General features: G+C 44.1%; 1 protein-coding gene across 3 annotated transcripts in view; it reads right to left on the bottom strand.

Moving 5' to 3' along the window:
* cdh8 (cadherin 8) overlaps nt 1–16,272 on the bottom strand; it is a 108,934-nt gene that overhangs the window by 77,710 nt on the left and 14,952 nt on the right. The window contains exon 2 of one of the 3 annotated variants that reach the window (XM_086107614.1): nt 1,690–1,718. The exons of the other annotated variants lie outside the window; for them this stretch is intronic. Coding sequence (XP_085963740.1) covers nt 1,690–1,718 — 29 coding nt within the window. The remainder of the gene's footprint in view (nt 1–1,689; nt 1,719–16,272) is intronic. 3 annotated transcript variants of the gene reach the window in all.

The raw sequence follows: 16,272 nt of genomic DNA, 5'->3' as shown, positions 1-16,272 counted from the left end.
AGGCTAGACTTTAGACCAAATGAAACCCGGTCTAAGTTGTGGCGCAGTTGGAGTAGCACGATTTTAGTACATTTGATACAGTAGACAGATTCTGGGCAACCAGAGGTGTTAGTTAGGCAGTCTCAAAGTGTTCACTTCTCAAGCAGCCAACTTTACATCGTCCCCAAGTGGAGATCTTCTTGCTACTTCCGTAAAAACGTACTTTGCTCATTCCGATCTCCTGCAAGTCCATTATGTTTCCTCCGTGTAGACCCGACAGAGAAGAGCCAGTGGCCTGGTGGTCCAGTGGTTAGCGCATCAACGTCACAGTGCAGAAGTCGTGGGTTCGATCCCGGCTCCGACCTTCCTGTGTGGAGTTTGCCTGTTCTCCCTGGGCCTGCGTGGCTTTTCTCCGGGTACTCCGGTTTCCTCCCACATTCCAAAAACATGCATGGCAGACTGATTGAACACTCAAAATTGTCCCTAAGTTTGATTTAAGCGCGGATGGTTGTTCGTTTCTGTGTGCCCTGTGATTGGCTGGCAACCGGTTCAGGGTGTCCCCCGCCTACTCCCCAAAGACGGCTGGGATAGGCTCCAGCACCCCCCTCGACCCTTGTGAGGATCAAGCGGATCGAAAAATGGATGGATGGATGAAAAGAACCACTTCAATTGTCTGTGTCCACTCCCACAACATCGCAAATGCCCATTTTCAGACAACAAAGTAAGTGTATGCAGAAAAGTGGTGAAGATTGCACGACTGTCTGTGTCCTATGTGTTGTGTTGTGTTATTTTTGTTATTTTGACTTCAAAATGGCGCCGCGAGAGTGGCTGCCTTTCCAGCAGCTCCTATGTTTTGTTGTTCTACTTCTTCCTTTCATAACGTTGCTGCTGTGAATTGGGAATTTCTCCATTGCGAGACTAATAAAGGTGTTCTTATCTTATCTTATTTTCAAACGCACCCATTTCCGAAAATACCAAATGAAAGAAAACTCCACCCATGCGCAATTCAACGGCACTTTGCGCGACTTAGCATTAGGACTAACTTGGAATTCAACATTCCCCTGCTATCACTGCACTCCAAGGGATCGAACGTGCAACCTTGGAGCACGGAGACAACCCGCCACACAACCGCATTGGCCTCTCACACCGGACCTCCACAGCTAAGTGAAATGTGTCAGCACGGAACTAACGGGTCGCAAAGCGTTATTTCGAACATGCCATTTGTCTTCCATAATAAGACATGAGGACTCGCAGACATTTGAAGGAAACAAGTCCTTCCTGGAAAGATGCACTCTGCCAGGAATACTCATTGTGTGTGTCTGCGTGTGTGTGTATGTGTGTGTGTGAGTGCGCGTGTCCTCCCTATTACTGCTGACTGCGAGATGGATGCTGGCTGTCACACCTGCCTGACTTTGTTCCCGCCAGATGCGGCGGCGGGGTCACCGGGAAAGCGCCCAAACACTCATCAATCTCAAGCGTTGTCCGACGTTTCTTCCAGCTCAGCGGCGGTGGCTTCCAACATCCATTTAGAGGATGGGAAAACAACAAAAACACACTCTCACATGCACACACACAAGCACAAAACACAGACTTTCACACAAACACACAACATGGACACATTCTTACATGCGCACTCGAGCACACTCAGACACTCTCATGCATTTACACATACAGACCCAACACACACACACACACACATACTGTACGTACCCACACAATCACACAGCCGCCGAGACCAGCTGCGAAAACAAAACACAACACGCAAACTGTAAAAGTGATTTTGGGCGAGGTCGTCGCCGTCATTCAAGGTAATTGAATTTGGGTCCTGCGCACAAATGTGCCAGTAGCCCAGCCCGCTCGCCTGCTGCCTTTTTAATAACAACAGCACCACAAAGTCGAAAGGACACAGTTGGAGGGAGCCGGACACGACGCTGAGGTTTCACTCGCAAACTTTAAGGGAGTCGGACGATTCTTATTCTGTTGTGCTAATTGACCTCATGAAAACGCATTGATTATATGGCACGTGCGTGTGCACAAGTATCTGAGCATGTTGTAAATAAACCTTTTGGGTTGTAGATGATTCCAATTACCGTATTTTCCGCACTGTAAGGCGCACCTAAAAGCATTCAATTTTCTCAAAAGTGCGCCCTATAATCCGATGCGCCTAATATAAACTCCCTTTATATTCCCCATTGAGTTGTTTCCCTGTCAGTGTTCCTCGACCATCTAATGGTGATCATTAGCAGGAACCAATTGTAACCTAAAAGGGTTCTGCCCGACACTAATTGACATGGGCATTCGCCAACACACACTCAAAACTACTTTGTGAGCTCTGCGCAGCGTTTATGAAATGAAGATAATACCAAAAGCATAGTTCAGTCCTGACGAAACAAAGGAAGAAGGAGACAAGCCACACTTTGAAGGATATTTAGTTCTTGTGGATGTGAGCTCACGTGGTTTGTGTGCCTTTTTGTTGAATCAATTATCTTCATAACTTTTGTCTTTGATTTATTGTTTTGTAATGCCATTTGTATTTATATGTTTCATATCCGTGTTTGTGACCAGTTCTCATTGTTACAGCTGCACCGGTTGTGAAGGCTCACTATAAATAAATCTGTATTGTATTGCTGTGGTGTAGCACCATCTAGTGGATGCATAGCGCAACCGCAGCCACTATTGTAGCTTCTATGCGCCTTATAATGCAATGCGCCCTATATATGAAAACAGTCTCAAAATAGGCCGTTCATTGAAGGTGCGCTTTATAATCCGAAGCGGCTTATAGTGCAGAAAATACCGTACATTTGGTCACTCCTGTATCACAAGGTGGCGGTTATCGTGTATAATAGGTCACAGAAGAGATCGCTACTATATTCAGTGTAACCAATGGCAACAACAGACAAGTAAAGGTTTGGCTGTCCTTCGTCGTACTAGAGCGATTCTCCAAGAGGAGGATGACATTCTGCCCTCATACAAAGACACTTCCTGTGTGTGAATGTGTGTGTGTGTGTGTGTGTGTGTGTGTGTGTGTCCGGACATGCTCAGTGCACTCCTGAGTGTCACAGCAGACGTGCAACCAAGTTCACAAGTGCCCCGCCACGTCCTCACGCCAAACTGTGTCAAAATCCTGGACACACACTGATGCACACTGACACGCGCAACATTTTTGCTTCCTGCGTCTTTCAGTCTTGTGAATTCACGCTAGGTGGGAAAATGTACAGCCAGTCACAATTTTCCTTCTATTCCTGTACATTTTCTTGGATTTTTATTCAAGGGCTTTGAAACAATTGGAGGAATTGCTTTGTGTAAGGACCTTTGAATGATTTGTCTGAATGATTATCTGAGCCGTGATGGACACGAGAGCTAATGTTGTCCAATCATAGAAAATGAGAACTCCTCTGATTCTGAAACCCGATTTTTGGACATTTTTGGTCTGGGTTTTAGTAGCGTTTCAGATAATTATATTAGAGCAAGAACTCTACAGTACATATTTTGAAATAACAAGCAAGCGCGAGTACGTTGATAAGATCAGTTCCAAGCAGTCAGTAAATGGTCCTCGTCCAGCATGCAATATTTTCAAGAGACGGTCTTTTCGAGTAAGAGCCCGAATCATTTGGCTAAGATCTGCAGTAGATCTGATAAGATTAGTTAATGTCAGTGAGTGCAACTACATCAACATTCATTTTGTTGTTTAGACCAAGAACCCAACACAATTTTTAAATGAGATGGCTTGAGATATGTAGATCAGGTCGAACCCGCAGGGCAAGATTGCTAGTGGTTTTGAAAGCTATACCAGGGCTGAGATACGATAAGATCAGTTCATATCACTAGTGCAATAACAGAGTCCTTGTCCAGCAATAAATCTTCAAATACAATGTGATGAGGTGCTGAAGTACGCAGATAAAGCCAATATTCCGACTGTTTTTTCAAAAAATAATAATAATTATCCCAGTTAGCTAAGGTAAATCAATAAGTTAATATCATAGGTACGGGATGCTCTCGCCATTTATCCATCTATCGACAATATTTGAGCTGTTTCAGTTTGACCAAGAACCTAAAATATTTTTTCAAAAGCAATCTAGGAGTACCTGTCGATAACATAAAAGCAGGAGGGCAAGATCCCTCAACTGAAGCTTCTGTTTTATCAAAGTTGAGGTAATTCAATAATTTCACAATGTGCGGTCCTTGTGCAGTATTCTACCCAATTATTAATCAATACATGCTTTTTTATCGATGCTTTAAAGCGTAAAATAATAGTCTTCTAACCCGATAGACTGTTAAATGTCTGAGCCATGTCCGGTGGATAACGGTTGAACTGTCGAACGAAGACCCGAATGATTTTAAAACAAAATGGCTGCCGTACGAAGATAGTATCAGTTCATATCACTAAGTGTCACTGTGCATTTAGAAATGTTGAGCCATGAAAAGATTTTGGGAAAAACTCGCATGATTCAAGATAGTTGAGCCAATATTGATCGTATTCAGCATTCATTGCTAACATGCTAATGAGGATTCAGCGGTCCAAGTTGTAAACAATGAGCTGCAGCACTGCGCTATGACGTGAATGGGGCGGGGGACAAAAAAAACACGCCAAATTTGTCATGAAAGAAAAGCGACCGACAACACCAACCGCCCCCCCCCCCCCTCACCCCTGAGCGAGCGAGCAACAACAAACGGAATATTCAAGAGCAGGAAGCAAAGGATGGCGCGGGATGAAAACGTCTCACCCGCGGAGGATCCCACATTTGCCCGTTTGAAACGCAGCACGCTTTACAAATCACATTCCAAACCAATTTGCGCTCCTCGGGATTTCCGGCAGAGCTTGTTTCGTGTGCGTGTCTGTGTGTGTGTGTGTGTGTGTGTGTGTGTGTGTGTGCGCGTGTGTGCGTCATCTGAAAATAAACCTGCACACGACCCTGCGTGACACAAGACGCACACACCCCCTCCCTCCCTCTGCGCCTCGGCAGGCATTGAGGCCTGCGGTACTCGCCTTCAAATGTGGAAGCAACAGAACAAACTCCTCTGGTGTTACATCTTTTTGACTTTATTACAAGTCTTCGGGGAGTGAAAGTGGGGAGGGCTCTGGCTCCGCAGCCGGGGCTATCTGTTTATATTTTCTTTACAGGACTATATTGGAATTATAATTGTGTTCTACGCTACCCTTTTTTCCCCTGCACTCGGCTCTGTTTAAAGGTCCTGTGGACCCGCCGAGATGAAGAAAAATGGAGGCCTTTGGAGGGATTCGATTACTGGGAACGAAAATGCAGCTGCACGTTGCCGCCTGTTTTCCTTCCTCGCTCTTTTTTTACGGCAGGTGCCAATGCCTCAGGACGCTCGGACGCTAAAAATGCAGGCATGGCGACGAATGTGTTGCCTCTTGGCAGTTAAGGTGAACAAAATAGAAAATGAATGAAAGCTGCAATGATTGCCATGCCGAATCCACGAAATGGTCAAAACATTTTGACACCCTGCAAGTGCGCCTGTCAAGAACCCCTGAGATGGCCAAACGAACCCTAAAATGGTTGCTTCAAACTTTTTTTTTTTTGGGGGGGGGGGTCTTCTCATATTTGACATCTCTACCAAATATCAATTTTAAAAGGAATTAGGGGATCAATTTTCAATTCACGTCCAGGTTCATATAGGTTTCAAAGCAAATCAAACTTTGTCTCTGATCCACCCACGCAAAATGGTGAAAGTGGAACTTTTTGATAGTTTAGCATCACCCATCTGTGCAGTATACACAGCTTCAATTCGGGAGCAATTGGACTCCTTTGCCCTTGGAGGACCTCTGCAAAGAGCCAAAATGACCATAAAATGGCTGCTCAAAACCAAAATGGCAGATGTCATGTGTCCTTCAGGTTTCTTCTTGAGACTTTTTTTATGAGCCTTCTCATGACCGTCACGCCAACCGAATGTAATTTTTAAAAGGAACTGACTTCAGGGGCGGAATTTTCAATTCAAGTTCATGCAGGTTTCAAACGCCGATCATCAAACTTGGTCTCAATGCTCTAGCTTAGCATCTCCCAATTTGGTTGAAAAGTGAACTTAATCTCTCGGGCATGACTTTGAAGGTCTAAGTCACCATAAAATGTCTGCTTCAAACCAAAATGGCACATTTGAGGTATGTATCCAGGCATGGGTTCTCGAGTCTTTTTTGTGGGTTCATTCATTCGAGACTTTGCTATCAAATGCCGTATCGCTCAATAAAATTGGCTGATTGCACTCGACAGCAGGGGGCAGTAATGTGCATAATAAGCTAGTTGCCGGCTGCCAAAAGGACCCAGAAAAACGATACCTCCTTGGCAGAATTAAATCCAAAACTAAGGCATATCCTTATGTACCTTTTTTTTGGGAGGGGGGGACTGAAGGTTGTTGTAGGTCACAGAATTGAAGTGCTGCCCGGCTGCGCTTACTTTGATGCAAATTGTGAGGTGCTCACTTTAAGTGTGTGTTTTCAAGAAGCGCATTCATTTACCGCTAGTTTGAACGCAGCCTTTGATTTATAATTCAGCACAGGGGATCTCGACACTGAGCCAGACTGAACAGGGGTGGACCTCAAACAAACAGCCTAGCCAGGAGTGTGCATTTTAAAAAAGACCAAAAATATATATATATATATTTTTGCCGCCAACTTCTCCGCTGTGCTCCTCCCGCAAGTAATGACCAAAACTGATATTATATAACTCAATGTCGTTTGTCTGTCTACTTTAAACCCTTCATGGAACCTGCAGCCTGACAACATGATAAGCTGTCCACTGTCGTAACCGCCGTCCCTGAAAGGGTTAAGTGGATCCAATTTGGTCGCAATTGGACAAAATGTGTTGGACTAAATGTGAAGACCCCCAGAAAGGGTTAAATGACCGTGATTCGAATCTGTTAGCAGTCAGACCAAATTTCAAGGACATGTTATCTTACGAAGGAGCTTTGGCAATGGTCAAAACATCTTTCGAAAAGTCTGTTTCAAACCAAATGGCCAACTTCCTGTCTCTTTTCGGGCAAGGATTCATGACACTTTTTTTGTGGGTTGACTCATGATTTACATGCCTACCAAATGATTCTCAGTGAAAATGGCTTTGGGGGCAATTTTATTTATTTTTTTTATGGAGGGGGAAGGCTCTTGGTCACGTTCCACAGACCGCATAAATATTGCAACCCGATATGGATAACTTGCGCAATGCCTCGACCTCATTTGCCTTCGTGTTACTGTGCAGCCAAGTGTGCGCTTGTAATTCGTATCCTTGACAAAAAAAAATTCTAAATTAATTAAAAAGGCGGCGGGAGAAAGCAAGCACAGGTGGCACAAGCGAAAGATGCTCGCTCATGTCCATTTCGCTGATGACTTCTAATTGTATCCTTGTTGTTATTTGCAGCTACATTTCAATGAGATGCCTCCGCCTCTTCTCTTTTTTTTTTTTCCAGAACACAATTTCCACTCTAATATGACTCTGTCAATAAGTAATTACTCGGTCGGTAAATTGCGGTGCACAATGTTCATCGGAGGGAAGAAGATCCATATCACTGGCTCATTTGCATAATGCAAATGAATCTGTGAAGGGGGGGAAAAAAACAATTAAAGCGGTGACAACGAATGGGCATCCGCACCCCCCTTTCGCATGGCATATCCTCAAAATGATCAAACTTTAAAAATGATGCTCTGCCCTCATTAGATGGCATATATGCAAATTAACTTCAACATGTTGCATTATTGTCTGGGACACTTGCTTCCAATGGGGGCCCGCGCAGCAAATTCCCAAGTAGCATTTCGAGCTCAAGAATTTGTCGCTTAAAAATGAACATGTCCCATTTCGAGTTTAATTTCAGGCATGGTTCCTTCAGATTCTTACGTGCCGCGCAATGACAGACATGTCCACCAATTTGGCGTTGATAGGCGAAACGGTTGTTAGGGGCACAATTCACCAAACTTTCCAGAGGGCCTTACTGATTGAGTTTTGCATGTTAATGTCTGTGACACCTAAAAAGAAAATCACCACTATCAACATGCTTGCAAAATTTGCACGCATCAAACTTTCTGAATTATTGTAGGAATCACTTCATTGAACGCTTCTTTAAAATTAGAATCATTACACAATTTTAACACCCCCCCCCCCTCCAGCCATGGCACAGCTATGGGCTTTCATAGGCCAGGAAGCACTGTACTCACGCCCACAACGGCGCAAACGCAAGTTTCTAACCACGTGTGTCTGCGAAAATACAGAAAGAAAGAAAATTCCACCCATGCGCACAATTAGACCGCGCTTCCCGTAAGACCTTGAATGAATGACTTCCTGTTCAATTCAGAGTCCATGAAACTTTTTTTGTGCTTACTGTTGAAAACCTTCTCACTCAAATGTTTGTCAATGGATGAAAAATGATTGTCAGAGGTTTATTATTTTACAACTTTTTGTTTTTTTTTTTACTTATCTACAGTACACTAGCTTCTATTTGCGTTCCAGTCATCCATTTGCTTTAGACCCGGCTCAGGAATCAGCGGGACTAGCTCGAACGCCGCTCCATTAGCGTCTCTGTGATCGAGGAACACCAGCGGCAATTTGGCCACACTCGTTTAGTTTTCCGAGCAAGGACTCCGCGCTGCCTATTTGCGACTAATCAACTGATAAGACCAAAGGCCTTTTTTGCATGGCCCCCAGAGATGAAAACCAAACTCCTAATGGTCATTAGGAGCAATTACATTCAGTAACTGGCACAGCCTCTCTTCTACCTAGCGTGCTAGCTGCATATGGACCGTAAAAGTACCGCCGGAGCATCTTGGGACACTCACCGAATCCGAGCGGGTAGCTCTTATTTGATGGCGGATAAGCTTTGTTTCCTGTCTCGCTGTGGTTACATTACATCCAGTGTGAAGAGGGTGTGCTGCAGGCAAAAAGGTTGTAGTGTGACGCGTAGTCTTTGTCGAGGCATCGACCATTTTTCCGCCATAGATGGTGTGCTTGAAAAAAAAAAAAGGTCTTGCAAAAACTCAATAAAAGGCTGCTTCTGGTCACACTGAACTGTTAATCCATTTTAGCAAATCAGATGCCAGAAGAAAGTCATTTCGGGTATAAGGCAGCATAACAACAAAGGCGAATTGTATGTGTGCACTGATGCGGTTGAGTTACTCCCGACAATTGCATCTCAAATTGTTAAAAGAAAAGAATGAAAAAAATGAAACTTTCAGAACAAGCATTAACATTAGGGGGGTAAAAAAGGTCACAATGAAATATACAGCATACGGTGCATTTGTGCATTTTTAATAATATTGATGAAAAAGGCTATGTCCACACAATTCAATATTTTTTAGGGATATTTTGCGGTGAATGTCAAGTCGTTTATGGAGAAAAATACCAACCAGCACACACACGCACACAAGGAGCTACGGACACACACCGTCTGATTGGGGCTCATGTGGTTGAATTCCCGAGTCCAAGTTTTGCCCAAGTAAAATCCCTGAAACTTAGCCCAACCGGTTTCTTCAAACCAAAAAGTTTGCTGTGGGTTCTTGAGACTTTTTCGTGCATCCTCTTAGGAGACGTTACGCGTTGATCAGTCAAAATGCAATTACTAAGTGACTCTTTCTGTGTCATGGTCATGAATTCTAATATCTGAAGTACTGTTCCTAAAATTTTAGCAAAATTGCTATTTTAACCCTTTCACGCACGAATCATGATAACCTGTAACCTGATAACATGATAAGCTGTCCACTGTCGTGACCGTTGTCCCTGAAAGGGTTCAACCCAATTGGGCAACTTCTTGTATAACTTTGAGCTTGCGTCCTTGAGACTTTTTCAAGCCTCTCATGACAGCCGTAATCATCACATTTCACGTTCATCTATCAAACTGTTGTCGGGGACTGATTTTGCTCATCGGTCTGGTGGACCTGCTTCCAGTTGGGACTCATTTGGGTGAATGGCCTGCGAGTATGAACCTTGGAATTTGCTCCAAAATGGCTTCTTCCACACCAAACGGCCAACTCGGAGCCTATTTTCCAGGGCGGGACGCTTTTTGTCCACAAACAGCTGGTGGCTGACCTGAGACAACCCTTTTTGAAGATCTTCACAAACCGAAGAGGGTCAAGTCTGCAGGGAGCTTCAAAGTGTGTCTTGTGTCTCTGGGGAGGATTAGCGCGCTGCCAAGGGTCTGGCGTCACAATGGGGGCGGTGTGCTTTTAGCTGATGAAGACCACCGGCCTTGCAGTGTTGAGGCAGCAATATTTTAATGGTTCCTCCATGGTGAAGTGGGAGGGGGGCTGGGGAGGGGGGGCTGCACGCATCCTCAGACAGCTGTGGAATCCATCTTGGTTTCGAGTCACCGAGTGTCCAGATAAGAAAAGAGGGCAGACATGATCTCTTTTGTTGTGGCCGCCCGTCAGCACTCCTATTGTGCGCCCAGACAAAAGTGCTCATTTCAGATCAGCCCTTGATGCCTTTTACCGAAGCAACACTGTCACGATGAGCGATTGGCAAGCAAAAGCACTCGATTCAAACAGCGATTCAAGGAGGCTCCCCCAAAATTGCCTTTCGGGGGATACTCTTGCAATACTCTTGTTTCTTTTTATTCCAAATGACTGACCCTTTCTTGAAATTTTGATTTGAATGCCAAACCTGGCTAATTTTAAAATCGAACCCTTTAATTGATTCTTGTTCTGAAACTCTTTTTGTTCCAGGCTTGAAATCCAAGTTTGAACCCATATAATAAAATCCAAACCTTTGTTTGAAAAGAATTGCTCTGGTTTGAAACCTTATCACTGACTATTTTAATTCAAAACCCCATACTGTCTTGAAAACCGAAATTTGAAACCCAGACCCAAGTTTGAAACCTTATTCTAGATTAGAAAGTCTACTTTAAAATCTGATCTTGACTTGAAACCCGACCTTGAAAATCGTCTTGGGACTATTTTGAAATGACAAATTTCTTAACAATAAATCCTACCCCTTGTTTTAAAACTTACTCCAGGCTTGAAAGTTTCATTTAAAATCCTAAACCAGGGTTACACAATTATTTCAAAACCCGAACACTGTCTTGAAACCTTACTTTGAAACCACAATCCAAGCCTGAAACCAAATTTTGAAGCCATGGCCGTGTATTGAAGTCACAATTCAAGCTTGGCACCCTATTTTGAAACCCTAGCCTTTGTTTCAAAAGAATGAACCTGATTTGCAAACCTAATTTAACAACCTTAACCATGGCTTTGAAATCCTAATTTGAAACCCTTTTTCTCGGTTTGAAATTCCCAAACCTCAAACGTGTTGTGAAACCCCACATTGAATCTTGAGCCCCACTAAGTGCATCTTTAAACCATAACCCAAAATTGAAACCCGATTTTGTCAGTCAAATTATGTTTCAAAACAGTAGCCTAGCTTGAAACCCTAACCTAGACTTTTGACTGAGTCAACCAACGCTCACAAATGCAACTCCGCTCCTTTGGCTAAACGCAACGGGCGTTTGATCTAGCCTTACGCTCACACGCAAGCCTCCTGAATGGAGCCGCAAACAAGCTGAGTCGGCTAATTGGAATGAGGCGCTGACTGATGCAGTGCATGCTGGGATGGATTTACACCATCCAGGCGTGCATGCTGTGTCCTCAAGATGCCTTTGACCACCTCACACTCAAGTTGGTTGGCACGTCGGCATGTTTTGAAGTGCACATAAACGCTTCCTTTTGCTCGTGCTGTTTGTTGTCAGCGGCTGTTGCTATCGTTTTCTTGTGTCGTTGCTCTTTGTGTCTGTCATCTCCGAAATCGTGTGCAGCGAACTGATGCACATTTTGGTATTTGGTGAATTTAGATTTTTTTTTCCTGTTATTTGCGAAAGAAATTGAAAGTGACCCCTTCATTGTTTTCGTACCCAGACCGAAGCCGAAGTTTGCTTTCTTTTGGCATCTTTCAAACAACAAACGGTTGAAATCAGGAGAGAAGCGTCGTTTATCAGGCTGCCTCACAGTCAAACACAAAAAGTGCTTTGCTACCACATTTTTTTCACTTTTACACTGTTTCCTGTCTTTGTTACTGCTGTTTGTTCATTTCAACCTTCTTCCCTCAACACCTCAGCGGGAGCAAGCAAGCTGTGGCTTCGCATATATATATACATATAAATGTGTGTGGGTGTGTGTGTGTGTGTGTCACACTTTCTCAGAACATCCACAGTCACGCTCCAAAAACATAGCATTAGCAAGAATTAGCATGTATGCTGTTCCGGTCCTTGGCCGTGACTTTTGCATTTGTTCTCTCTCTTCTGTCGCTGCCTCCTTTCAAAGCAAGTGCCGGTTGTTCACGTTGACTTTTACGATGCTCTTTTTTTTCCTCTGTCACCATCCTAAACCGCATATCAGCAGGTGCAGTTGTTCTCTCCTTTTGCTGTTTGTCTCTCTCTTCCCACTTGTTACTGTTGTTATTTTCTCTTTATGTTTTTGTTGATCAGTCCAAACCTAATTAAAGTTGTGAAACTTTGCTATTTTTGTTATTTCTCTCTTCTCCTTTCATATTCCATCCTCCTAAGTCTCTTAATGGGCATTTTTGACATCATCCTTCACGCCAAGACCCCTCCTCCCTTATCACAGCAGTCCACTCAGTCCTCTTCCATGATGTTACTTAAATTGCTCTTTCTATTATTCATAAGAGTGGATTTTTTTTTCCTTAGAGCTCAATATTTCATTTAAAAGCCAATAAGTGAGAGAGCGCAAAAAAGAGGAGGGGCCATCATCAGCAAAGATTTGTGAATATTTCAGCACAGAGAGATGCTCGGCGCACGTCCAGCAGCTGCATAACAACAACAACAACAACGTTGCGTTTGTGGCAAAGATGAAGGCAATTAGCGCCATTTAAATAAGAGTTAAAAGCTTCTCACATGTTGCTGGCGTCAAACACTCGCTGTCCCTCAGCACCTCGTTACCAGCGAGGAGGAGGGAGTGAGAAGGAGGGGAGCACAACACGCACCGGCCCGTGTTGTGACTGCGGCCCTGGCAGACAATGCGAGCACCCAGCGCCAGGATACTTGCAGAACAATTTCAACACGCACACACGCTGCCTCGCTCGCATGGCCACCGTCCCCATTAACCATTCATGATTCATCTGGATTTTGTATTATAAGCGCCTGAATTTTTCATGCATCCCCCCCCCCCCCCCCATTTCCTGATTCAACACACACACACAGATGTAATCAAACACTGCAGGAGAAGAGAAAGTGTCACTTTCACACAGAGGGAGGCTTCAATCATCATGGCGTACTCGCACACACAAAACAGCAGGCGGCAGCTCGGTCCGAGGAATGTTGGCGTGCACAGAAGTTTACCTGGATGTGTGAGCCTCTTGTAGGGGACAGGGCATCATGATATAACTGAATGAATCCTATTTTATTTTGGGGGGGTGGGGGGCTCGATATGCTAGAAAAATCAACACTTGCTCAAGGAAAGCTGAAAAGAATTAGCCCCACACAGCCATTTTCACACGACGATGGGCGGTCTCATCATGCTTCAAAAGTCGCAATTGTTTGGTAAGCGTAGGCATGCTGGTGAAAACGTATGTACATTCTTATTATTTTGTTGAACATAAATGTCAAATTCTAGATATTTGCTTGCATTCTTGAAAAAAAGGGAAAAAAAAATTCCTGGTTGGAAGCACTTAATGATTCGAGCTGTTATATTTGCACACACAGACTGCCTTAGAATCTACCCGAGTGTGTGTGTGTGTGCGTGTGTGTGGGCGGTGGCCCTCTGTCGCCATTATTTCGTCTGGCCTTCTCTTCACGTCATTAAAGTGAAATAATTCATCTGCGCGAAAAGGTCAGCGGCACGCTAAGACAGCAGAGAGTGAGCAGAAGCCTGATGCAGAAGCCTGATGAAGAAGCCGAGGGTGAAAAAAAAAAGAAAGAAGAGAAGGTAGAAGGGAGCATCAGTGATTGAGGTGAGCGACCCTCAGCAGTGATGGTGATCATCATCTTTAATCGCAGGCCAGCGTGCTGATCTTCAATGAAATGTCACACATGCCACTGCACTTTGCTTGCCGTTGCGAATCACACACTCCCGCACGACGAGCACCGGCCACCCGCCCACACGTTTTCTCCCGCACGTGCTCCCAGCGAAGCCAACAAAAACATCAATTATGGGGCGGAGGGGTCCGTCACAGAGACTGGGGCGACTCGATGCGCAGTTCCATAAGAAAAGGCAGGATTGTAGCCAATTAGCATGTTTCCGATCACGATCATCTTCATTTAAATGATCACATTTGAACCGTGAGGGCCTCTGCTCGGCTTTGTTTTTTTTTTTAACTCAGCCCCTGGAGACAATTTCACTTGGCAACGTGAAATTCCATAATCAAGTCTATAAAAAAATAAAAGAAATTAAAAAACAAGACTCAAGAACTCATGCAGTTTGGCTCCAAGCTAATAGTTCGGTATTTTGTTTTCACTTTACAGGGGCTTCAAAGAACACAGGTGACTTCAGTTTCATTTAACTGTCGCTGCTGCTAATGTTGCTGCTTGGCTAGCATTGGAGAAAAAACACATTCCAGATTTTCAAGCCAGCAAAATGCCGCATGACGCTTATTTTTAATGCTCTCAGTCGCATCACGATTGAAATATAATTACAGCCAGTTGTTCATTTTCGGCGAGCATTTGAAGAGGGTTTAAGTCCTGCTAAATGCATCTTTGGATGTTTTTGAGAGCATATCAGTCAAACAAAGCCACAGCCGTGATTACCTCTGCCAAGGAAGAGGGGGTTTTAGTCGCCTCGTTTGTTCGTTAGCTATAGCGGGATTATGCGGAAAACTGCTCAACCGATTGTCGCCAAACTTGTGCCAGTAACTGATTAATTTTGGGGTGCAATTGTGCCATTGCGCAGTTGTGCCAGCGCTTCACATAGCTGTGTGATGGAACGTTAAGCGCGCATGAAGCTTTTATTTATTTTTATGGTTACTACTGGTTACCTTCGCAGCGCTTGGCGAGACTGTCAGCGGAGTCATTGTGTGCAGAGTGAACTATGTGTGCCTGCAAATGATCCTCCGCTGTCATTATTACCCGCCCTGCCATACTTGAATGTTATCGCCCTGACATTTCATGTCCTGTGGCAGCCATTCTTTAACGCCGTAGGGGTTGCGCTTGCATCGCTCTGCCTACAAGACGCACAAAGTAACTTAATGTGCCGTTGACTTTATGCCAGCGCTTCTCAATTATTTTCTGTTACACCACCGCTGGAAGAAGAAAACGTTTCACGCCACCCTCTCCAGCAAATCATCGATAAAATTGTTGTAAGGAAGCCTCTGCATTACATTGCGGAGGTGCAGGGTTTGATTCTGGTCTTCCTGTGTGAACTTTGCATGTTGTCCACGTGCCTCTGTGGCTTTTCTCCGGGTACTCCGGTTTCCTCCCCCATTCCAAAAACATACTTGGCAGATTAATGAAGCACTCTAACTTGTCTCTAGGTGTGATTGGGAGAGCAAATGGTTGCCCCGCCTACTCCTTGAAGACAGCTGGGATAGGCACACCCGTGACCCTTGTGAGGAAAAGAGGATTCGAAAATGGATGGATGGTTGGATAGAGCACAAGGGAAAAAAAGCAGGTTGGCTGGGTCGCACATGACCCCCTGGAATTGCACCGAAAAAGTGGGGCCCGCCCACCGACAAAGTATTTGCGGACTGCTTTCTGCACACATGCATGTAGCCGAGCAACAGATGCAAAAGTTCTCACTATGTATTTCAGTCGAATTAATTAGAAGCACAGACACTTATATATACTGTATATATACATGTATTAAGCTAACAATATAATATACACTTTAACACTTGGTACAATGAAAAAAAATCATTTCACTGCACAGTGCTTGCTTCAAAGGGGAAAGAAATAAACAGCCTTGTTGCAAGCTAAATTCTGACTGCGTAATCAGGACTGATTTGGGGACATCCTCCCCATCCACTACATGTCAATTTGTTGAACTTGTCTTGTAAAAGTACGCTCATGTGCTGAGGTTTTTTTTGTTTTTTTTCTCAGGCTCAAACCAAGCTCCCACTTAAGTAGAGTGGTTGCAGTCTGTTGATTTTTTTTCCCCGACCTCTTCCCTATTGTTTTCTTTTCACATTGCTGGTGAGGATAAAAGCGGTTCGGAAAATGAATGAATGAATGAATGTGTAACAACACAAGCAATAAAATGATGATAAAAATATATGGTCCAAAAACTGTGTATACAGTAACAGTATAACAAGACTAGTCACAAAATTAGGACTATTTGCTGCAAAATGAGATGAGTAACAGACCTGGTAGTTTTTCTTTCCACTCACTCACTGTCTCTAACTTGACCTCCCCTCGATCACC

Source organism: Hippocampus guttulatus, chromosome 3, assembly GCF_054856545.1.
Source record: "Hippocampus guttulatus isolate MCC_2025c chromosome 3, RoL_Hgut_1.0, whole genome shotgun sequence".
Classification (NCBI taxonomy): domain Eukaryota; kingdom Metazoa; phylum Chordata; class Actinopteri; order Syngnathiformes; family Syngnathidae; genus Hippocampus; species Hippocampus guttulatus.
The sequence above is the reverse complement of the archived record's forward strand: the minus strand, read 5'-3'. Positions and strand labels throughout refer to the sequence as shown.